General features: G+C 41.1%; 1 protein-coding gene across 4 annotated transcripts in view; it reads left to right on the top strand.

Annotated features, from left to right (window-relative positions):
- zdhhc14 (zinc finger DHHC-type palmitoyltransferase 14) overlaps positions 1 to 24919 on the top strand; it is a 65380-nt gene that overhangs the window by 20295 nt on the left and 20166 nt on the right. For all 4 annotated transcript variants that reach the window (XM_034111213.2, XM_034111214.2, XM_034111215.2 and 1 more), the window contains exon 3: positions 6413 to 6573. In XM_034111213.2, the coding sequence (XP_033967104.1) occupies positions 6413 to 6573 (161 nt within the window). The remainder of the gene's footprint in view (positions 1 to 6412; positions 6574 to 24919) is intronic.

Genomic DNA, 24919 nt, shown 5'->3' with positions numbered 1-24919 from the left:
AATAGATAGTTTAGCTTCTCACCATCATTTGCTGTGGCCCACTGATGTTAACGATTGTAACTGAAACGCTGCCTGTCAAACGTAAACATTCAGCCACGTGACTCGCAAACTCTCACGAGAGTTTTACACAAGACGGATCCTTTCTAGCCATAACCAACTCACAGACTGCATCGGCCGCTGAAATTGCCGCCCTTTGAGCATCAGATCTGACGACGCTGATTGGCTGAAATTATGTTTCGGCGGCATAGTTTACAGATAGCAACAGTCAGCAATGTGTTGGATGCTGCTGGGGCTGAGTGAGGGCTCCTTTCTTAGCGCCCAGACGAGAGAGGGTAATGATACACGCTGTGGCCAGGCAGGAAACATGTGACTTATCAGTAACATTAGACATCGTAACTAGGGCTGAACGATATACCGTGTCATGGCGATAACCGCGGTATGTGCATGCGCGGTATTCACACCGCAGGGACGTGCGGTTTTATTCATTTTTTTAAAAAAAGCTAACGCACTTTAGCACAGAATTCAAAATAAAGACACCCTTATTACTTGTCAAAACTGCACATACAATATATCCGATTAAAGCTGAGACTCCACAGATTATTTAAGTATAGTATCTAAGAGATCTGAACTCGGACAGGGGAAGCAAACACAGACATCACAACACGTACCTTTACGTAGCTTCTAGGGGAGATGTCTCACCGTCGCTGTCAATCTGATCAAAAGACATGTTCAATGGCATTAAAACGAGAAAGAAAAAACGCGGCTGAATCGGTTGATCCATAGGTTGATAATGTATCTGTGGCTTTGAAGCAATTGTTTATAATCCATAATTCCATTTTTATGTAAAAATCGGAGCACAACAGTTAGCTGCTAATGGTAGCCACCAGAGTGTATGCAGCTTCCGGTTTTGGCTACGCGTCACTCTCACGGCCCGTCTACACTACAGCGTCGACAGCGTCGAAAGCTCCAATCTGCTCCAATCTGCCCATTCACTTTCAATGGGGTGACGTCACGTAGCCGCGCTTTTTCGCCAAACTGAATTGTGGGTAGCAGAGCGGTCCGTCTCAGGCGACAGAACAATGTTCAACTTCTGTCGCCTGAGACGCCGGAGTAGCCAGCGCCAGCCAATCAAATCCCGTTTCCCAAAATCTGACAGCTGAAGCCGTAGCCAATCAAACCGCGTCTAAGCTGGGAGAGATATCCCGCCGTTCATTTCTATATTTCAAAAAAAGTCGGAGGAGAAACTAACTATCGCCGTAGCAAATCACCCGGTTTTGTATGACCAGACCCTCTTCACCTACCGAGATACAAACCGGAGGAACCAGGCATGGAGGGAGGTGGCAGAGACAGTGGGGGAAACTGGTAGGTTTTCGCCTGTTTGGGGAGTTTATATATATATATTGCTCCCATACCCCGGGGTTTTTTGCTTTGTATGTCGGGGGCGGGAGATTCATGTGATTGGTTGTTGGCCGTGTTGCTTGAATAAAATCCCCAAGCTCCAGACACGCCCAGCTCCAAGCTATTTTTGGAGCTGTAGTGTGGACGCTCCGTCACTCCTTATTTGGTAATTTGTGTGTGTTAGACTGCGCTGGACTGCCGCATAGCCAAGACCGGAAGCAGCAGCCACTCTGGTGGCTACCATTAGCAGCTAACTTTTGCTCTGCGATATTTACATAAAAATGGAATTATGGATTATAAATTAAATAATTTTTTTATACAGAGACGTTAAAAACCTATGGATTAACCGATTCAGCCGCGTTTTTTCTTTCTCGTTTTAATGCCATTGAACACGTCTTTTGATCAGATTGACAGCTACGGTGAGACATCTCCCCTAGAAGCTACGTAAAGGTACGTGTTGTGATGTCTGTTTGCTTCCCCTGTCCGAGTTCAGATCACTCAGTGATGATACTATATACCTAAATAATATGTGGAACCTCAGCTTTAATCGGATATCTTGTAAGTGCAGCTACGATAAGTAATAATAATGGTACTTTTATCTTGAGTTCTGTGCCAAAGTGCGTTAGCATTTTTCGCTCAGGGGTCATTTAGATGCTTCTTATGAGACTTGTGTTTTTGTTTTGGTAAAAATGGTTTGTATCGTCAGTTAGCTGAGATTATTTCCGTTAATCTGGTATAACACATTAATAGGTTCTTAAATATTACGATGCCCTGAGACGCTGTCGTGAAAAAAAAGTAAAGTACCCGCCGGGACTTTGGGGTTTAACAGGTTCAAAAAAACGCAATATATACCGCGGTATATATTGCGGGGGGGGGGGGGGGAAATCGCGATGTCAGTCTTTTTCAATACCGTGCAGCCCTAATCATAACACAATTTTAAACGAGATTTTATTTTAGATTATACATTTTACTGATACAACCAACTATATAATATTGACCTTGTTCATTACAATTGAAAATAATTTTTTTTTAATATTTTTTTTCATTTTATTTTGAATGACAATCAAACATGTGGGAAGAGGGGAGGCGGCGCCCCTATGGGCCGGCCGCCACTGGCGTTTATACCGATCCCACCAACCAGCTCCAACTTTCTTTCCTATCCACCTATCTGCCATGAAAAGGTGTTTTTTTTTCTGAAACAATAGAAACAATTTATACTTAGAGTTGTGATAAAACAAGTATGTTCTGCATGTGCTCAATATTTCAAGAATTTAGTGTATGAACAAGAGCCTTTATGTAAACACTGTTGTGTACCTTGGCTCAACTCGCAGTACGATTTAGCATTCCTTCACACCGTCCCTGAGAACATGTGGTAGCCGCATGTTCATTTAGCTTCTCTTGTGTGGAATGGCTCCTCCTTGCTGACCAAAGGCCCGATCCAATAGAGCCTGTGCCCCGCCTCTATGGGACTGAATGTGATTACTGTAATAACCACCTACATCGTTGGACATTTAATGGGATTAGCCTAAACTAAATTGTCTCAATAGAGCAGATTACAACACGGGGGACTTATGCGTGTGCCCGTCTGTATATCCACTTGCCGTGAATTAAGCAACAAGTCGCTGGTTTTAACACTTCCTGAACTTCAAGGCGTGTAGAGTTCAGGTCACTGTTTTGTACAGTCTTTTATTTAAATTTTTTTATTTAACCTTTATTTAACCAGATAAAAGCATTGAGATAGAATCTCATTTGCAATGCTGACCTGGCCAATAAGGCAGCAACGTTACACATAACACATAACACAAACATATAAAATACAGAAAACATAACTAAGAAAACAAAAGACAAAAAAGCAGTCCCTACATTGTGCACATTAGGACAGTAAGAAAGGTGCACTACTTATTACTGCAAGAGCAGCTGGTGGTAAGGACTTCAGACAACTTCAATCTAAAACATACTATTGAGACAAGTGACCTCAGTTTGAGGCGTGATTGAAGGTCATTCCAAGACCAAGGACCATAATAAAAAAGACTCCTTTTCCCAGCCTCAGTCCGCACAGCAGGAACCTGGAACCGTATCCAGGCGCTGGATCTGAGGTTGTAAGAGTCACAAACTGGAGCAAATCTGGCACATATGTACAGTGGAAGCTTACCTAAAATGGCTTTATACATTAATAAAAACCAATGCTGCATCCTACGCATAGTAAGTGAGGACCATCCAGTTAGGCTATACAGTTTGCAATGATGAGTCCTATAGGGTGCATTTGATATATAACGCAGCGCAGCATGGTAGAGTGGGTCAAGTTTGGCCAAAACAGTGGGACAGGCAAATCTATAAATGGTATCACCATAGTCCAGCTGGGACAGGAATAAGCCAGAGACCAACCTTTTACGGGATGAAGTTGAAAAACAACATTTAAGTCTGTAAAGGAAGCCAAGAGTGAATTTCAATGTCTTAGTTAGAACTTCAATATGGTGTTTGAAGTTGAGATTACTGTCCAACCAAAAGCCCAGATATTTGTAGGTATCGACAAATTCAACAGAGACGCCATCAAGGGTGTCAATGGAGAAGCAAGAGGACGCTGACTTCGGAGCAAAAAGCATTGCTTTGGTTTTCTTACTGTTCAAAAGCAGTTTGGAATCAAGAAGTGCATGCTGCAGCGTGATAAAGTCAGATTTTAGATTGGAAACGGCCATATCCAGAGAAGGAGCACATGAATATACAATAGTGTCATCAGCATACATATGATAGGTAGAAAATTGCATCTGATTACAAATATTGTTTACATATAATAAAAAGAGCAAAGGCCCCAAAATAGAGCCCTGTGGAACTCCCTTCTTCAAGGTGACAGGGTCAGAGACAGTACTACCCAACCTGACGCATTGAGTACGGTCGGTTAGATAACTCTGAAACTAGCAAATGGCCTTATGACCGAAACGAGCCATCAACATAACATTAGACATAATGTGGTGATCTACAGTGTCAAATGCTTTGGCCAGGTCAATAAACAATACAACACATACAGATTTATTATCCAAAGCAGCCTTAATATCGTCTAAGACTTTCAGACTGGCAGTCACAGTACTGTGCTTTGATCTGAATCCAGATTGCATAGGGTTAAGGATGTTGTGTGAATTTAAAAAAAGTTTTAGCTGAGTAGAAACTAGGGACTCAAGAATCTTTGATAACGCAGAAAGATTTGAGATAGGACGATAGTTATTTAACTCTGTGGGATCACCAGCTTTCAAGAGGGGCGATACCAGAGCTTGCTTCCACACAGCTGACAGTGTGTGAGTGGACAGGGAGAGATTAAAAATATCAGTTACTGGTTGTGCTATAATCTGAGCCGCAATTTTTAAAAAGAACGGGTCGAGGCCGTCAGGCCCGGCAGACTTTTTAGGATCAATTGAGTGCAAACCCTGTAAGACTTCAGAGACCGAGAAATAAGCTAAATCAAAAACAGGGGAGTTCATCTCTTGACTAGGGCTGTGAGTACGACCATTTAGAGAGTCATGATCATCAAAAATGTGACCAGCCTTTTTGAAGTGAGCATTGAAAGCATTAGCCATACCATCTGAATCTGAAATAAAAGAATCACTGACCTTCAGTTTTTTTGGGAAACTAGAAACCTTCTTGTTCTGAAGTGATTTAATTGTTTTCCAGAACTTAGAATGGTCATTAAAACAATCAGTGGTTAAGCTCAGATAGTAATCAGCTTTAGCTTTTTTAATAAGGGCTGAACATTTATTTCTGAGGACACGAAAAATAAGCCAGTCATCACTAGTGTTAGACTTTCTACCTAAGGACCATAGCTTATTTCGATCATGAATTAGATCCGATAGTTCTCTAGTAAACCATGGAGTGTTCCTATTCTTGACTCTGAATTTTCTAAGGGGGGCATGTCTATTAATAATCGATAAAAAGCCAATAACAGTGAGCGGAGCATTTGCTATAGTTATTTGGACTGCTAGGAACTCAAATTGCTTTGGAATTGAAATTGAGTGAAGGACTGAGCACTGTAGTTTCTCAGCAGTGTATATTGCAACACCACCAGCTCTGCCCTTACGATCTGCTCTGAATACATTATATCCATCAATGTGAATAACAGTATCAGTGACAGATGGTTTTAACCAGGTTTCAGAAACTACAATAATATCAGGCTTAGCAACTAAAAACCAGGTCTTGAAAACATCTAATTTAGGCACTAGGCTTCTAGCATTAACATGCAGAAAACCCAATCCTTGCCTACAGCTAAACTCTTTCGGAGTTGGCAAATGATGCAGGGAAGCAGAGAAACACTCAGGACCAGGGTTAATGTTAACGTTACCAGAGAGTAAAAGCAGTAACAATATTAACAGTCTGGAAGATGATTTTTTCACATGGGCTCTGGAGGCGTCGCTCCTCAGGGGGGCGGGGCTGCTCCGATCCTTCGATATTAGCGAGTCCAGAGTAAAAAGGGCATACGGGAAAGCGCATTTCGTGCCATGAAACGTCAGCTTTTGGTAAAAACTATCCGATGGAGTCAGTGCTCCAGAGGTTCCACCATCCGAATGTCCGAAGTGAACAGAGATATTGCTGGGAGGCAATCCGTCAGTTTTGCCGACATGCGGGCTGACAATTAATCCCAGGAAAAAAGCGAACACAAGTGTAGCTTTAGGCAACAATGTGCCTTGACACACCCAATTCAGGATCCGCAGATCAGGTCGATCAGCAGCTCAGGTCAATCAGCAGCTCAGGTCAATCAGCCCCGACAGCACGGCAGGACAGACAGCAATCCAGAGTCCGAAAGAGCGACCGCTCAGGCAGTCTCATTGTGAACACATATGATGTTAAGAAGAGCAGATATTCTTGCCACTGGGACCATCAGCTTATTTTGGTCCAGTAATCTTCCTGAGACCCTGCTATTTCAGGATTGTATGACTTGGCTAAGCATTACTGCGCAGACAGAACCCTGTGTCTAATGACAACTATTTGCTCATTTTCTTTCCCTCTGCTCTTCTTCCTGTGCTTCCAGTTGTCCGTTCCTGGCGCTGGAGCTGACCCCAGTCATCCCAGTCATAGGAGGTGTGCTGTTTATGTTTGTGTTGGGGACACTTCTCAGAACCAGCTTCAGTGACCCAGGGGTGCTGCCCAGGGCCACCTCGGACGAAGCAGCTGACTTGGAGAGGCAAATAGGTAAGACTCTACATTTAAATATTTTATACATATATGTATTTTTTTTTTATATATATATATATATATTTTTAAAAATGGGCCTGAAAACCCATTGTGGATGTTTGAGTTCTTTGCATCAGCATGTTCCTGTTATACAAATCTACAGAAGCTTGTGTTTGCCTTTACACCTGCAATAAAGACAGCCAGACCATCAGGCTCATGTCTGGAGTTTGTCTGTGTATCCAGAGAATGGGAATACATCTTCCACTGATTTGACTAGAACCCTGCATTTAGGTTATACCCCCCACCTTCTTCAAGGGTCCACATGATGTATTTCCTGACTCGTAGGTTTTGTCCAGATCACTTCGGAATCTAATTTGTGATCTAAAAGGTAAAAGTGTTGGTACATTAGAAACCACTTGATATGGTGTAACTGAATTACCAGCATCACAGCACTGAGTCAGCTGACCTCAGGATTGACTCTGTTCATAGGATTCATAGCTGCCTTACTCTTTAAATTAATTATGTCATAAAAAGATAATTCAATAATCTATTTTAAGTGAAAAGCCTCAATGCAAGAAACCCAGTATCTGGATGCAGCCTCCGTTCAGCTGATTGATTTATTACCAATGTGATTGTGTAACTAGTGAACCATTACTAATTAGAAGTTCTCCGATGGACATTCAAGACTTTTTTTCTTTTTACTCTAAACACACATGGAGAGAAGAGAATGGAGATGTGTTGCCTTCAGCATCAGAGTAGTCTCTCAAGTATTATAATTTAGTTGTGAAGTCTTTTTGAATTTTAAATTTGGAGCTATTGAATTGAAGTGCTTGCTACTGAATTAATCATAGCAAAGGTTCAGGACCACGATATGAAAGCAGTGAAGACAAATGTACCTGTTCAAAATGTATATGAGGTCACTGCATACAAGCAACTACCAGCCATAATAGATAATGCTACAATTGCAATACTCTGAGAGTATAGTACGCTACACAAAGCCTCTTCCAGAGGAGGTAAGGAGACAATGAAGGGCACATTCGACTGGAACTGGCCCTGGAAATGATGTCAGTTTAGTAACTTGATTCATCAGTCTTCAGAAGTGCCCTGCTGCCCTGTAGCTTAATGGATTATCATCAATTTACTCAAAGGCTTAACTTTTTAAACCCTCTTTTGTTCTTTATTTTGGAAAGTGAAGCTTCTATTTCTCTGTGATGTTCCTTTCCGTGCTTCAGGCCATCGGTTCCTCATTAAACAAACTCCAGACTGTCTTAATTAATCTCATTAGGAGACTTAAAAGCTTTTGGAGGGAAGGTAAAGTACAGAGAGCTCAGAGCAGTGGGCCGAAACGGCACTGTGCAAACGTACCATGCTATATTGGCAAGCGTCTTTTTTTCAGAGGATAAACAAATTAAGAGCTGGAGACATAAACAATGTTGACCTAAATACCACACTCTGCCACCCTCTCTGCCATCACTTCCTCCCAATTGGCTTCGGTGCTCTGCGTTTCCATGCACAGCAATCGGCTGTTTCTCGACCAGGATCTATTGTTCACACACACACACACACACTGTTGTCTTGTTGTTGTTGGTTGCCTGAAGCTAAATCTGTGTGTTCACGGGTGGTGAAATGCTCGAACAGATTTTACTAAGGGGAATTAGTTGGTTCTTTATTGTAACATTTGTCTCCCTAGTTTAATGGCGGCCATGCGTGTTTGCAGGGCCTCGACACAGCTTTGCAATGGAATCCAGGGACCCACTAACTCATGCATTCAGACGGAAATACAGATGGAAACAATTCAATTGGACAACGGCCTTTAGTTGCGATGCCCTAAAGTATTTGTTGCATTTCCCTGAAACATCCAAAGCCATCCCATGGCTGCCAGTAGACTAATAGACTGCTTTATTGTCGGTGCCATTACAGTTCCCATTATCTTCCATTTGAAAGAGCTTGTAATGGCGTGGTCGTTTTATACACACACAAACATTAATACTTTAAGTGGTTTGTGTCCTTAGGAATATCAGAATTAGGCAACGGGTAATTGTTACTGCATTTTGAAAAGTATGTAGACATGTTTTATTCCTAAAGTCGCTTATTGTTCTTTTTCTTTGTCAGTCTTTTTAAAGTAGTGTAACTGTCAGGACTCACTCTCGCATTTTCTTTCTCATTCGACGGAAACATTCCTTTTCACTTCAGATTTTTCAACCTATTAGTTGTTATGTAACGTTGGAGACACTGGCAATAAGGGAGCAGCTGACAGACTTAGTGAGCATCAGTAGCTTTTTCACATGTCAGTGCTGCAATAATGTAATGGCTCTATCACTTAAGTCTTTGTTTATTTTCTATGCCTCGTCTGCATATGTTTTCTCTGCATTTGTGTTGCTCTTTGAATTAAAACAAGTTTGAGGCTGAGGTGAAGGCTCTTCAGGTTCCTTAAATACTTGAACCACCAGTAGACTAAGATGTTTTGCATTTCACCATTAGCCTCATAAATACATGATGATGTTTTCAAGTACTACAAGGCTCAAGTTCAACACTGCTCCTATTGATCTGTTGACTAAACATCAAGACTAGACATGATATCTGTACATCAAGGTCTCTCGTGCTCCCTTCACTTTAGGAGTAAACGCTGATAGCTAAGCCTCCACTGTCATCATTTTAAACAGATAGCTCTAGTCTGCCAAATCTCTGTGGAAATGAGGTTAGAGTGGGTGATCTCAAGCACAGCCTACTGTAAACAATATCAAATATGGCATGTTTGCATCATATAAAACATGGTATGGTATGTATCTTTCTCAGTAGCTTGCCAATCCTAATGCTGCAGAAATACTGTTTGCACCTGAAAAGGGCTGGGGAAAAGAGTGTGGGTTCAGGAAAGCTAGCGCAGCTTGTTGTTTATCTCTGCTTGAGATGGAGACGATGGTTGATTTCTCTTCAGTGTGCTGCATTTTGATGCCCAATATGTCAGGATTAGACAGGCTGGCATCAATTCAGCTACCGCACACGCCAAATCCAAAATGCTCTCTGAAGCATTAATCGGAGAGAGAGATGGTCCGAGCTGCCTGTTTCCTTCCTCTCACCTAATATGGTCCAAGATGGCTGGTGAATGTCAAGGCAGCCGTTTTGTTTTTCCAAAGCTGCCAGCCAGCCATGAGGCCAGCAGAGGGAAGAGATTTTGGAGGCTTGGAGCTCAAGTTGCTGCAGGAAGAATGTGCACATCAGAGGATGCAATGACATTTAGGCATTTCCTGACTGTACACAATATGGAGTGGTTGAAGGTGGGGACTTGTGCTTGATTTTTTCTGTATATATTGTTGTGTATGTTCCCCAAACCTGAAGCTTCTGTAGGCGAAGTATAGCACAGGATTTACCCAGGTATGTGCAGAATGGTAGTCGTTTTTTTTCCTTGGGGCTGGGAGTGGGACCCATTGCTTTGTTTTGGCACCCTACCACTGCTGGTAGTGTACCCTGGCTACTTCAACTCTAAAAATGGTGTAGTGTGTGATTGGCTGCTTGTGGAAGCTTTAAAAGCCAGACACGCTGTTGCTATTGCCATCAGATATACGCATTGTGTTTGGATTATACACCTTTTTAGACTCTTTAAGGGTGCGTTCACACCTGCCTTTTATAGTCTGGTTGAATCGAACCCTGGTGCGTTTAGCTGCTTGGTGCGTTTAGCCGCTTGGTGCGGTTCATTTGGGTCGGTGTGAACACAATCCGAGACCTCTTAAGTCAGGGGTGCCCACACTTTTTTGGCTGGTGAGCTACTTTTGAAATGACCAGCTCACCGAGGTCTACCAACCAAAAATAAAATCCCAAATTGCAAGGGTTGCTGAATAACACGTTTTATTTATACATGGGATAACTACAATAGGGCTGCGACAAACAACTAATTTGATAATCGATTAATCTATCGATTAATGAAACGATTAATCGACTATTCGGACTATTACTGTATGCCTTGCACAATTTCTCAAACACTCTATTTAGCCATCAACTTTTAGATTTAGCTTGAGGTTGTTTTCGGCATATGTGGAAACTAACAATGAAAACAATAAAGATGAATACTTGATTCAAAAATACATATATTATTAAATTAACTTAACAAATTGTTTACAAAACTAACATTGCTTTTTATTTAAATTAAATAAATAATATTTCACATCAAAAGAAACAACAGTGTTTTAACAAATCGTATTAAATAATCTGATGACAGAACTGTAAACAGAATAGCTGAAACTTTAACAAAATAAAGAGTAACTCAGTTACCTCTAATCATTAACCCATATTTGTATAATTGAGTTAACTCCGTGTGTTGCTGCTAGCATACAAAACATACCTGACGTTACTCGTGGATGGGGCTACAGAGCTGATAGAAAGACAGTCGAACCCGGTGCATTCCTCCGTCTGAATGTGGTGCACTTTTGCTAAATGTTTAGACAAATTGCTCGTGTTACCGCCCTTACATGCTAAACACTCTTGGCAACGAGCATTGTCCACCTCAAGACGGGTAACATTTAACCACACCTTGGAGCGCTTCTCTCCGCCATCCCCGCCATGTGTTGCTGCATGTAGCAGCTGCGTGTGTGTAAACTGCCCCGCCCCCTCGCACACAGACGGGGGAGAGGGAGATCTCATCTGGATTGGAAAGGTCGAAAATACACCGACCATAGACGCATTTTTTTTGTCTTGTTGCATATTAGAAACGAGTTGGCGACACCAAGACTGCGAGATAATGTTTGTGTAGCAATAATACATGACCTTTCTCTTTCTCAACTCGCTACTCGGAGGGAAGTCTCTGTCATGTGCCTTGTGAACACTCCGATAATGCCTCTCCACGTTACCTTTCTTTGGCAGAGCGACGCTTGCTTTACAAATAAGGCAAATAACCTTTGAATGTGACATCACAAAAAAATATTCTTCCTCCCATTCTGGGTGGAAGTGGTATGTCTTTAGCTTCTTGCTCGGTCCCGCACTCATTTTGTTGTTTTGTCTTTTGAACTTAATTTGAGTTTTCCCGGCACTTGACTGATTTTGTATCGCTTTGCATTCTGGGTTAACAGACTGGAAAGCGATAGGTCGCTTTTTCTGTCAATCAAGTAAACTCCTGAATTAAGTGGCAGGGAGGCCAAGGGATGAGGGGTCAAAACCTGTTTTGTCTATTTTAACGGAACTGGATTTTTTTTTTTACGAATGACTACCAGCATTGCCCCTGCGGTCGACCACGGTTGACGTACTGGGCACCTCTGTCTTAAGTGAACTAAACAACCGGACTCTGGTCTGCTAAAATAGGTGGTCTCGGAACGCTTGCTTGCAAACTCTGGAGCGGTTCATTGCTGGTACGAACGCAGTCCGCACCAAAACATAGGAAGCGTAGTATTTACGTGTCACAAAAACGCGGATATCTTCAAAATCTTTAGCGAAAGAGTCTTTCAAGACATCCGCGGTTGTTTAGTTAAAGAGTGAAGCAGAATTAAGTGTTGAACAGGGTCGTGTAAAGTAAAAATTCTGTCAGCTACATAAAAGTAAGCTCCTCCTTACTGCAGAACGTCTCATTATGTTATAATGTTTTTTAACGGACGTTGTCTGATTATAATCATATGCGCGGGCCGCTAGTGTCTGTTGATCTCCAGATTAACAGCAGCATGAGAATAACCTGCCGAAAGTGCCGATGCTCCATGGCGTAGGCTCCGGTAGAAATTACCGGGATTTGCGTTTTTACCCCCTTAATGTCTGACCAATTGTTGAACAGCATTTCCGTGCACATGACTTGTGTTTAAAGTTTATAGTCCGTTTGAGTTTTGCCCGTGTGAACGCAAACCGAACCTTCTGAAAAATGAAACAATGTAACAAACTGTCGCCTGGTGCGCACCAGAGAAGCGGACTATTAGGTGTGAATGCACCCTAAAGGTCCTCGTGGTGATGCTGTTATTAGAGCAATATGGGAAAATTAAATGTGATTTTTCATACCAAGTTGCATAGCAAACATATTAAGGTTTAACCAGGTATTGGCAAATCTCACACATTTATTTGTCTTTTTGTTATTAAAGTGTTCCTATACCTTATCCTTTTAATTGGCAAAGCAAATCATTAAACCTGCATCATCATTTGAGTTGCATCCTATTTTAATGATGTGTTTTATAGTTTGTTGTGAAATCTTTTGTTGGGACTGCTTTTGTCAGTGTGCTTGCCAAACTCTAATACACAGCCATCACCAGAGAGACGAGCACAAGCCATTAAAATTAGGTCTATCCTAATCACATTAGCTTCAGCTTCCTCTCCCTGTGGCCATAGGACGCTGCAAACATGCTTGTCGGAGTTTAGCACCTTGTTGGTTTGTTGTAGCTTTCTGTGCCTGGAGGCAAATGTGAGATTGAATCATGAATACATAAACGTTTACTGTTATTAGGAGTTGATGTCTTCAACATCACAAGACGTAAGGGGTGGTTTCTTATTTCCTTGGCGTTTGTATAACCTAAATGCTGACCATTGTTCTGTAAAATGCCACTAAACATCAAAAAGATGGCACCAATTTGAATTTATGGTCAAAGATGGTGCAGTCCACTCGATTGTATTGATTCTTACATCCTGTTGGCCTCCAAACCTAGACATTTAAAACACTTATATATCAGCCAGAATGCAAAGATGTGGTTTTGCACAGTGCTGGTGAGTATCAGAGGTGCAGTCCCTTTAACTCGACTGACAGCTCCTTTTGCCCTTGCTAAGACGATATACCGCATGTCTGTTTGACATAGTGCTGAGAAGTTGGCCCTGTAAATAATGAATTAATACCTTGCTTTGAATGACAGTCCAGTCATAAATCACGCTGGTACTGAAATCGCTGCCGTGACCCTCTTTCTACCTTGTCTCCCCTAGGTCACTTCATTGTTATTCAATTGGCTGATAAGGAAATAGGTGTGCAGTCAGTTGAAAGAGGCTCTAAACCAGTGACCATCAACTGGCGGCCCGCGGGCCACATCCGGCCCGCCAGACATTCTCATCCGACCCGCCAGACATTCTCATCCGGCCCGCACGACGGGGGTGACTGTGTGCGGTCGCCCCCCACAAAAAAAATGGTAGACAACGTCTCGTGAGTAATGTGCAGTACCGGAGTCCAACAGAGAGGCAGCAGCTGCGGGACAGTAGACTGCGTACTGCATAGCCTTCCCTGCTTTGAAGAAGAAGTGGTCCGTTATGAAGAGTCTGCTTTATGCGCTCCGCACAAGCCCCCAGGAAGTGAGCCGTAGTCTGATGAGAATATTCGTTGTGGCCAAACGGCGGTACTACACTTCCTTTAGGTTGCTGGGCCCGGAAACACTTTTTCCCATTGACTTACATTGGGAAATAGTGGTCTGTAACTCGTTGGATAATTTTTTTTAAACTAAATAAACTACCCAGTATGAACGTTTGTATAGCCCTTATTAAAAACATTTGTTCCTCAAGTTGTAAAAATGTGCCAATAACGTTATTGTGAGTTATTTCCCTCTGCATTATGAACGTGCATCTAACCCACGGGACTGCGCCGCCCGGCACGTTCATGTTACGTGTTCAGTACTACATGAGTTTCTCTTTACCCATGATGCACAATAACAACGGACCATATTGCCTTACTGCCATCCCACGGAGCTGTAATAATGGATATATATATATATATATATTAGGGCTGTCAGTCGATTAAAATATTTAATCGCATGATTGTCCATAGTTAATCGCGATTAATCGCACATTTTTAATCTGTTCTAAATGTACCTTAGAGGAATATTTTTCAAGTTTGTAATACTCTTATCAACATATGAGTGGACAAATATGCTTTATGCTAATGTTTATTATCATTTGAACAATGACACATATTCTCATTAAACACAACAACCTTTGAACATTACAAATATTCGCCTCAATTAAAAAAATACACATGCGTTAATCGCGTTAAAATAATTAGTGGCGGTAATTTTTTTTGCGTTAACGCGCTATTAACATAATATATAATATATATATATATATATATATATATATATATATGTGGAATTAGGCTATTGTTATTTTAACTCCTCCACAGTAATCCATCATCATCTTTACTTTTTAGATAAAGTTTTAACTCACAATTGATCATAACAGGCTTCAACATATACATTTTTATATATTACCAAGTGGTTTCAGATACAACCCACACAAGTATCATGCTAAATGAAGCTCTGTTGCTTGGATATCACTAGATCCTGATGTCAGCGTAATATAAAAGTACATAACGATTTATGTGTAACTTAGCATAATTTACTAGCTAGCCGCTAGCTGCTAACTGCCGCCTCGTTAATATAAATCCAGTACCATGCTGTCATATACGCGCGGTGCTGTTATGTACGTACGCAAATACACGTGCTTAATGTGAACGAACCTTTTGGGCGGCGTGGTTAAAGTTGCGCATGCTCTGAGTGCACATACGGGTACTTCTCAGGCATGCATTAAGAGTTGTGTTTCTTTCCACCAGACAAACATAAATCCATCATTCACTCTAATGTTAGCTCTGTTTTGATCAACTGAGGTAAAAACATGGAGCTGAAAGATGCTAAAACGCTTTGTAGAGCTTAAAAGTCGAGTGTCGTTCAAGTGACACCTACATTACAATGGTCATTTTATATCCTTCATATATTAGTATTGATTAGCGCAACACTCAAGTACAACATCATACTAGCTAAACTTACCTCAGGGACCTCAAATGTATAATACATTTGAAATATATCACAATTGCTTTCCAGAGTGCTAACTGTGGAGCTGTCCTGGGACAATAATCTTCTGTGACCGTTCAGACTTTCTTCACCTGGTAACCTTGAGACATATATTATATCTTGTATTCAGGATACTGAGTCGGGGTGATTTCCATTAGGCTCATGGCTCCCTGCTTCCTCACTCTCATCTCTCACCTAAAATGTATGAACACTCGATTTGTTTATCTCAGCCTTCTTTGAAAGAAGATAATTAGGTTTTTGTTTTCTTTGGCTATTAACTATAATATTACAAATCCTGTCCGGATAAACACAAACATACACTTCTCCTTGCTGAAATGAGCAATGCAAAAACAAGGCAGCCTTTCTCCATAATAAATAATACTTCGGTAAAGATTGGTTATTTATATTTGGGCTCAGTCAGCAGACGATTAGTATAAAAGAAACGTGGTCTTTTTAGAGGAACGGATGGTGCAGGCTACACCCTAAATCGAGACATTGAGCAACACCTAAACAGCATAATGCAATGGTGCTTGATTAGCATTTAAAATACATATGATATGTTATGCATAATTAGTATTTGACTCATCTGTGTGAAATAGACCCTCACTTATTCATAGGTACATTAAAGGTTCCAAAATAATGATACTTGTTCAATATGGTACGACAGAGGATTTTTGTTTTATTCCTTATATTAAGCAATTCATACATTAACAAAAATATATATATTCAGGGTTCGTACGGGTGCTGGAAATCTTTGAAAATGCTTGAAATTGTACAAGGTGTTTTCAAGGTTTGAAAAGTGCTTGAATTTTGGGAATGGTGCTTGAAATTGTAAATGCTTTACTTCACTTTTTAGATTAAAAGAAAATAAAGAAGTCGGAGCGCGCTTAATTGCTTCGCTTTTACATAAAACAGCTCCGCTCAGGCCTTCCCGCGCGATGCGCGTGACCGGCAAGTGTTTTTGTTACGTGTGTGACCTGGGCATTCTGATGAGTGATAGATGACAGTATGCCAGGAGGTTGACGTTTCAACGAGTGTTGGCTAGCAGAAGACAAATACAAGCCATGGCTAAGAGTAGCCTCCTGCAAAGTGTGCAAAACCCCGGCCCCAAAATTGGCGATCGGAGCATCCCTAATAATTATATATGATATGTTTTATAATGATTGATCATGAAAGTGTTCTCAAAGCTGGTAAAGGTGCAGCTAGTTTGAATGACTTTGTATACTGCAGGGTAGCTTGTGGATTCACTCCAGGTGGAACTAAAGTCTGATTTAACACTTGATTATATTTCACATCATTCATCCAGATCTGTGAAGTAACTAAAGGTATTAAATACATGTAGTGGAGTAAAAGCACACCATTTGCCTCTGACTTATGTTTACTGCAAGTGCCAACCTAAAAGTACCTCAAAAATAGTAATCAATAATGTATTGAAAAGTTATTTGGCTGATTTTTTTATATTGGCTCAGCCAGGTTATATGGGATGCCCAGTCTACGTACGGATCACTCATTTTGAAATATTAAACTTAGTTTTCTTTTCTTTAATTTTTCATCCTCATGTAGAAGGCTATCACGAAACACACATTTGGTTGTTTATAGCATAAAGAACATCTGATTTAATGTGAGGTAGGGAAATAATCCTTTGAGTATAAGTATATGTATATAAATATGTAATTTACAACAGCTGTAAGATGCTTGAAAAGCTTGAAAATGCACCTTGAAAATGCTTGAATTTGGAAAAGGTGTAAGAACCCTGTATATTAACATATTTGGTTCTCTCTACTAGTACTGCGTGCGCTGCCCTACCATCATGCTGTTTACCTTAAAAACCTCTCCAGAGTAGAGTACAATTGTATAACACCTCACAGTTACGGGCCGTCCACACTACAGCTTCGCCAGCTTCAAAAACGGTTTCCAACGCGTCTGCCCATTCACTTTGAATTGGGTGACGTCACGTTGCCTCGCTTTTCGCTGAACTTAATTGTGGGTAGCATAGCGGACACCGGAGACGCCGGAGTAGCCAGCGCCAGCCAATCAAATCCCGTTTCTGAAAATCTGACAGCTCAAGCCCTAGCCAATCAAACTGTGTCTAAGCTGGGAGAGATATCCCGCCGTTCATTTCTATATTTCAAAAAAAGATGGAGGAGAAACTAATTATCGCCGTAGCAAATCACCCGGTTTTCACCTACCGGGATACAAACCGGAAGAACCAGTCATGGAGGGAGGTGGCAGAGACAGTGGGTGAAACTGGTAGGTTTTCGCCTGTTTGGGGAGTTTATATATATATATATATATATATATTGCTCGCATAAAATCCCCGGGGTTTTTTGCTTTGTATGTCGGGGGCGGGAGATTCATGTGATTGGTTGTTGGTCACGTTGCTCGAATAAAATCCCCAAGCTTCAGACACGCCCAGCTCCAAGCTTTTTTTGAAGCTGTAGTGTGGACGCTCCGTTAAACAATTTAAGGATGCATTGCCCATGATTAACAATGTGCAAATAACAACTACCATAGTGCAATGTCCATACAGCTGCCAGCCTGATGTGCTTAACACTCATTCATAGGCTAACTCACCAGTGAGCAGAGAGCAGTGGGTTCTATATGAACAATAAAAAATGCTAATAACCTTTCACAAACGGGTATTTCATAACTGCTTACAGTAAGGAAGACATATAAACTATTATTGGCAGGTAAACTAAACACCACTCTCTCGGACAGAACACCTCACTGAGTGATTGAACTCATATGTCTAACTTTCAGGTTTCTCTTTTCAGCCGCACCCCATGTCGCCTCTTAATGTGCGTCGCTAAGTTCCTCGTACTAATTGTGTACTTTAAAGCGTCACGGCATCGTTTACAATTTGCGAGCGATTTTTCAAGTTGACCGTCTTTCTTGAAAAATCCGAAGTGTTGCCAAACGTTTGATTTGTAGGTATTTGTCGGTGTGCTGTGTTTCTCTTTCTCCTCGACTTCCATGTGTGTTGATAACTGAGACTCTCGGCCTCCGTAGTGTGAAGCAAAGATCAAAGATCGTCTCTGCTGAGTGCTGACAGGGTGAGGGGATATTATATGAATGAATCGTTTTTTTACCGATGCAAAGACGCTACAATCTTTCAACCGGTGCACTCGCATCTTGAACGTTTATGCCGATGCACCGATGTGAATCGGTGAATCTTAAAGTGCCAATGAAGTGCATTTTTTTGCGCCAAAATGAAATGGCAGTTTCATTCCTTACATATCATTGTGCCTGTTCATGGCTAAAATAATTTTAATTATTGATTAATTAATTATGAAAAATTAAAAAATATTTTTTAATAATAACGGCCGCCTGAGCCTACCGGAAGTTGCAGACGATAGCGGCGGTGACGTCACAAGATGGGCCCAGTTGTGATTGTAAACATGGCGGAGACTTTGGAAAGTGATACAAGTGTGAGAGAAATGATTGATTTTGACAGTTTTTCTCGATTTAATTCCATTTCCTGCCTTTCTACAAATATATTAGGGACTATAGTGTTAACAAATCCAAGAAAAATGTGTAATGTACATAATGAGTGTGCACACTTATCTAGTATCCTATCCATGTGAACCTGTTTTATTTGTGATGACCTCACACCCTCACCCGGGAAGATGTTTTTCTTTAAATTGAAGTTAAAGGCATCAATCTGGTGCACTTTGAGGGCAACATTAAGAGATTTATGGATACAGCTCTCAACACTCATATATTTCAATAATCAAAAAACATTGGAAGGATTTCTTAACCTATTTTACTAGATAACATAGATGGAAATATTTGTTTACATAGATGACCAAACCAACTGAGATAACTTAGGCTACAGTTTACAATCTAATCACTTTACCTCCCTGAGCTGACATTATCTCTCTCAGTCCAACAGGAGAGGACTCTCCCTCTTGAAACAGCTAATCTCCGTTAGCTCCGAGCTAGCACTAGATGCTAACAACAACCCTGTAACTCTCTCAGTCTCTCTTTCTCTCTCTCTCGAATCGACCAGTGGCCTTTATTTGTCATGAACAATCAACGAATCTACGAAACAATGACACCAGCCAGATTCACCTTCATCTTTTGGGAACAGAAACATCGCCACTTCGGCAGACTTGACATTACTACAGCCAGCGGCAATGCATCGCTTCCCGTGTGTTTTTCTTCACTGTCGCCTCCATTGTCAGGTTTTCTCGATTGGCAATCACTTCCAGTCGACTCCGACACACTTTCCAGTAAAATACTCGCTCAAAAACTTTGATAAATTCGACTTTGAAACAGAGAAACAATACACTGTGATGAATGTAAACACTTCGGAGGCGACCATCTTGTGACGTCACGCAGTAGCTCGCAAGCCACGCCCACGAAGGCGGAGGTCAACTGCGGATTTCACGGCAGCAAATTCAAAACTCATCAAATTAGTTGCTATTCCAACATCTTTTGATATGGGTTTCAATGAACAATTTTGGTCATTACTATATGTATTAGCATAACAGATCATGCACAGGCGCACACTTCACGGGGTCTTTAACATCCCTATTATCCACACCTTATACAACGTGAAGGCTCTCCTACACCTACCAATCATGTGTGCTGTAAAGAGTCATTTCCCACTCTTTAGGGTGCCGTGGGCAAAATAAGTCTCTTATCTTTCCTATCAGTATTCCCTCACTCTCAGGTTTTCCCCAGGCTTACAGTGACATGGACAGGAAAAAGAGGGAGGCAAATAGAGTGGTTGACAGAGCTGCTGGATGTACAGGAATAGTCACTCTAGATCTATTTTATTGTAGACGATGAAAACAAACATGTTGTGGAGTAATTACATTGGCCTGGGTTGACCCAATATGCTGATTATTCACTCTCTTGCCTTCTCCATTATGCCTGCATTAAGCCATCTTTCTTAATCCCAAACAAACACCTTTTAGTTGAATGCACTTCAATGACACTGTGCAGGAAAGCTAACACTGTACACAGGATCAGATAAGGTCACAGTAAAGACTACCACATGACCAGTAATGCCTTTTTAGTCATAATTTTCTTTGAATTATCTTTGTCTATTTGCCTTTGCAGCAGCTGTTTTGTCCTTCTGTGCTCTCTGCTGACATATTCTGGGCTCGTCCAATACCTGACCATGCCCTCACATGTCATTCTTCACTCAGACAGACCCACCTCACTGATCCAGACTATTGAACCCATCCCTCATGGTCTTTGCCAAGGCCTTTGTCAGTTCAGCTCGCAGTGACAACATCTGAAGTGGGGGTACCAAAGATTGCGTACAGCGGAGAGATGTTGAGCATTTTAATTTCATGTGCCCTCATGTTTTTTCAAACAAAGGAGCATGAAAGAAAATGGTGTCGTGTTATATATTTTATGAATAATGTCTGGATAAGCTTTGTGTGAGTAATATGTCCTTACAGCTGCCAAAGTGTGCAGTTCAGCTATGTGTTCATTTCACTTGTTTTGTGTTTTGGTCTTTTTATCTGCCCTCAAGGTCAGTGGTGGCTGTTGGGTATGCCTCATACATAACACTGTGTTGAGGTTATTGGCAAAGCTCACAGAAACAGAAACAGCCCCAGTAGTCATAGAAATGTTTGGTCAGCCTACACACGCGGCTGCTACATGCAGTAACACACGTCGGGGATGGAGGAGAGAATCGCTCCAAGGTGTGGTTAAATGTTACCCGTCTTGAGGTGGACAATGCTCTTTGCCAAGAGTGTTTAGCATGTAAGGGCGGTAACACGAGAAATTTGTCTAAACATTTAGCAAAAGTACTCCACATTCAGACGGAGGAATGCACCGGGTTCGACTGTCTTTCTAGTAGCTCTGTAGCCCCATCCACGAGTAACGTTTCCACGTCAGCAACACACGCAGTTAACAAAATTATACAAACATGGGTTAATATTAGAGGTAACTGCATTATTTATTTTGTTAAAGTTTCAGCTATTCTGTTTACAATTCTCTGTTATCATATTATTTAATATGATTTGTTAAAATATTGTTGTTTCTTTTGATGTGAAATATTATTTATTTAATTTAAATAAAAGCAATGTTAATTTTGTTCACAATTTGTTTAGTTAATTTAATAATATATGTATTTTTGAATCAAGTATTCATATTTATTGTCTTCATTGTTAGTTTCCACATGCCTAAAACAACCCAAGATAAATCTAAAAGCTGATGGCTAAATAAGAGCGTTTGAGAAATTGTGCAAGGCATAATAGTCCGAATAGTCGATGAATCGTTTAATTAATCGATTATCAAATTCTGTATGTCACCTATCATAGGTGACATAAGCAGCATGATATCAGTTATTTTATTTTTTTTAGTATTTATTTCTGTACGTGTAACACCTACCACAGGTTAGCTGATATTTAATCCTTGTATAGCTTTTTGCATGAGGGTGTTAGTGGGTATTGAGTAGGGTGTCCTGATACCAGAAAAGTATTAGTCAATACCAGTAGCAAAAAAGGTCATTATTCTCGATCGATACCATGGTTAAAAGAAACGACAACAATAAATCCCATTTACATGAATCGGAATACCTTTATTAGTCCCACAGAGTGGAAATGTACATTGTTACAGCAGAAAAGAGCCAAAGACAGCTTAATGTTATCTAAGAAGCATGCATAAAAAAGTATTAAAGATAACAAATTATAATTTAAAAAAGTTACACAATTTACAAAATACACATCCTGTTCTGAGGATTTAGCAGCCGGGTATATATTACAGTTATTAACGGCATATATATATATATATGTGTGTGTATATATATATATATATATATATATATCAGGGTTTCCGTTAGCCGGTAATTACCGGTTTTTAGCTGGTAACATTTATAAAAAACCGGTAAATTCAAAACCTGACGGTCAAAATGTCTGGTAATAATTAGGGAGGCTCCGATCGATCGGCCGCCGGTCATTATCGGCCGATATTCACTCTTAATAGTTTGATCGGTGCTCTCTATAAAGGCCGATCAGGAGAGCTGGATCTGATCGATATGGACATAAACGCGAGTGAAGTGTAACCGGAGCGAGAGAGAGAGATCAGATCAGCTGCTGAGTCTGACCGAGACACGCAGCTCTGCAGGATCACCTGAAGCCCCGCCCTCTGTTTAGCGAGCTGCATGAGAAACTGACTGCTGTCAGGAGAGAGAGAGGGAGGGAGAGGATCCGTTTCTCCCGTATTATTATTCAAAGTTGATGTAAACTTCTGAATAATGTACGTTATCTACTACAAGTAGTTTGTTTGAATGTAATAATTATGTTGTTTGTGGAATCATTTATTGAAAAATGAATCTGAATTTTTCGATCTGTTACGATTATAAACTGAAGCAATATAAAAATGAGCCCGTGAACTGAGTTTTAAACTGAAGCATATCTGCTCATAGTCCGGTATTTACCTGCTAACGGAAACTCTCCTACACAACTATTATTATTATTGAAATATGACCGGTAAGTTTCAAATTAGTCCGGTAAAATAAATTCTGCCCGGACATTTGACCGGCGAGAAAAAAATCCTAGAGGAAACCCTGATATATATATATATATATATATATATATATATATATATATATATATTGCACAAATACCTTTACCCAATTATAATGTTTACAGTATAGAGCTTTAACATACCATGATGCATCTCTATGGACCATATCAGCTGAGGTTAACAAGCTTTAATTGATTTCAACACCGATTTGCTGTTTGCAGTGCACAATTATCAGGGATAAAATGGGGTGCGTCCCTAACCTAATGTTGGCTGGCAGCGACCTAGCACAGAAGAATGCCTTCTTGTGATAGCCTTAGTACTGAGTGTGTCTGTATTAGGGGTGGGAATGATTAATCGAATATTCAAAATTATTCAGGTATTCGAATAGGAGTTATGAATATATATATTTTTATTGTAATTTCTTTTTATCTTTTATTTTGGGAGGGGTGCCTAAGTTGATTACATATTATCAAATGGAATAATTCAATGTATACGATAGTGCCATAGCTAAGTGTGTTCGGTCTAACGGTGTGTTTTTGCTCCGTTCACCGGTCCCTCACAGCGGGCAGAGCTGCATGTGCTGATCTCTCTCTCGCGTCCGGTTATACTTCACTCGCGTTTATGTCCAAATCCATCAGATCTAGCTAGTTCTAGCTAATGATATGGCTGCTGCCCCTCCCTACACGCAGATCCCGCAGACTCAAACCTCATCTAACCCCTAATTTCCACCGGGTCCGTCTGTGTCGCGTTATGGCCGCGGCGTTCGCAAAGATCGCGGCCACTCTAGTCAATGGGTGCTATTCCACCACACGCAGCGCATTACGGCTCCGAAGCGTCCCAGAAGCGGGACAGGGCTACTCTAAAATCAGGATGAATCATATTTTTGACACGACGCAGCCGTAAGGTAATGGAAGGCAGGCAGGAAGTGGAACGTTCAGAGCATATATATATATATATACACACACACACACAAACTAATTTTGCAGACCCTATCCCTCCGTAGTCTTTCAAGTAGGAGGGGAAATGCCAGCGTTCTCCTCCGGTTTACAGGCACTGTGTAAATTATATATATAGAATAATTATGATGATGAATGCATTTTTTTACCACTAAAATACAGCAACAGATCTTTGATTCATGTCGTTTATAACTGGAATATTATTATTATTATTATTAACTTTGTCTGTACAAAGTAGCCTGTCCAGGAAATATGCCCAAATCAACAAACTGCGAGCCAGCAGGCAAGACGCTCCGCTTCTGAAATGCTTCTGAAACGCAGCGAAACATTGCTCAACTTTTGCAGCGAGCCACGCCAGCAAAGCTCCACGTCGCTTCCCGCCATGCAGTTCGGCGAAAAGTGACGTCACCCCATTCAAAGTGAATGGTGAAGCTTTCAACGCACGCCGCTGTGTGGAGGGGCCGTAACAGTTCAGGAGCATGCTTCCCCCCGCCCCCCGTCAACGCTCGCGACACATGAGAGAATAATGAAAGACGGTACAGAAAACTCAGTGTCCTGGCTAAGGAATACCTTGCTGTACTCGCAACCTCCTTTCAAGCTGAGAGGGTCTTCTCTATAGCTGGCCTGATTGTGAATCACCTCCGTACCCGCCTCTCCCCTGAGCATGTAGACGTGCTCATATTCTTAAACAATGAGTATTGAATAGCTGCATTCTGCAAACATTTCGGTTAATCGATTAACCATTTTTTTGGGGGTCGAATATTTGAATATACATTTGCTTTCAAATTCCCATCCCTAGTCCATTACATCACCTCCTAGTTTACTTCCTGGCCTTATTTTCTTGAAGCTTGAAGCTCTTTGGCTAGGTCTATCTCTCTGAGAGATCTCCCACTAGACACTGATGTAAAGGCCCTGACACACCAAGCAGTCACCAGAGGACTAGCCGACGCTGAAGTCGGCTGTTGCCTGGCCGTGTTCTTCTGCGTTTTGGCCATGTGTCGCACGGGAACACACCGCACCGACTTCAGTGTGTGAGTGGCAATAACTCTCCTTACCAGCAGGCGGCGGTAGTGTGTATTCGTCATTCAAAAGAGGCAACAACCGGAAGACAGAGAAGAAGAAGAACATCTTTTCTCCGTAATATCATACAGAGCTGGCCTCTCCTGGATCAAGGTGATGAGCACGTCTTCGTTTGCATCA

Source organism: Pseudochaenichthys georgianus, chromosome 22 (genome assembly GCF_902827115.2).
Source record: "Pseudochaenichthys georgianus chromosome 22, fPseGeo1.2, whole genome shotgun sequence".
Lineage (NCBI taxonomy): Eukaryota > Metazoa > Chordata > Actinopteri > Perciformes > Channichthyidae > Pseudochaenichthys > Pseudochaenichthys georgianus.
Note: the sequence above shows the minus strand (reverse complement) of the source record. Positions and strands in the feature narration are given on the sequence as shown.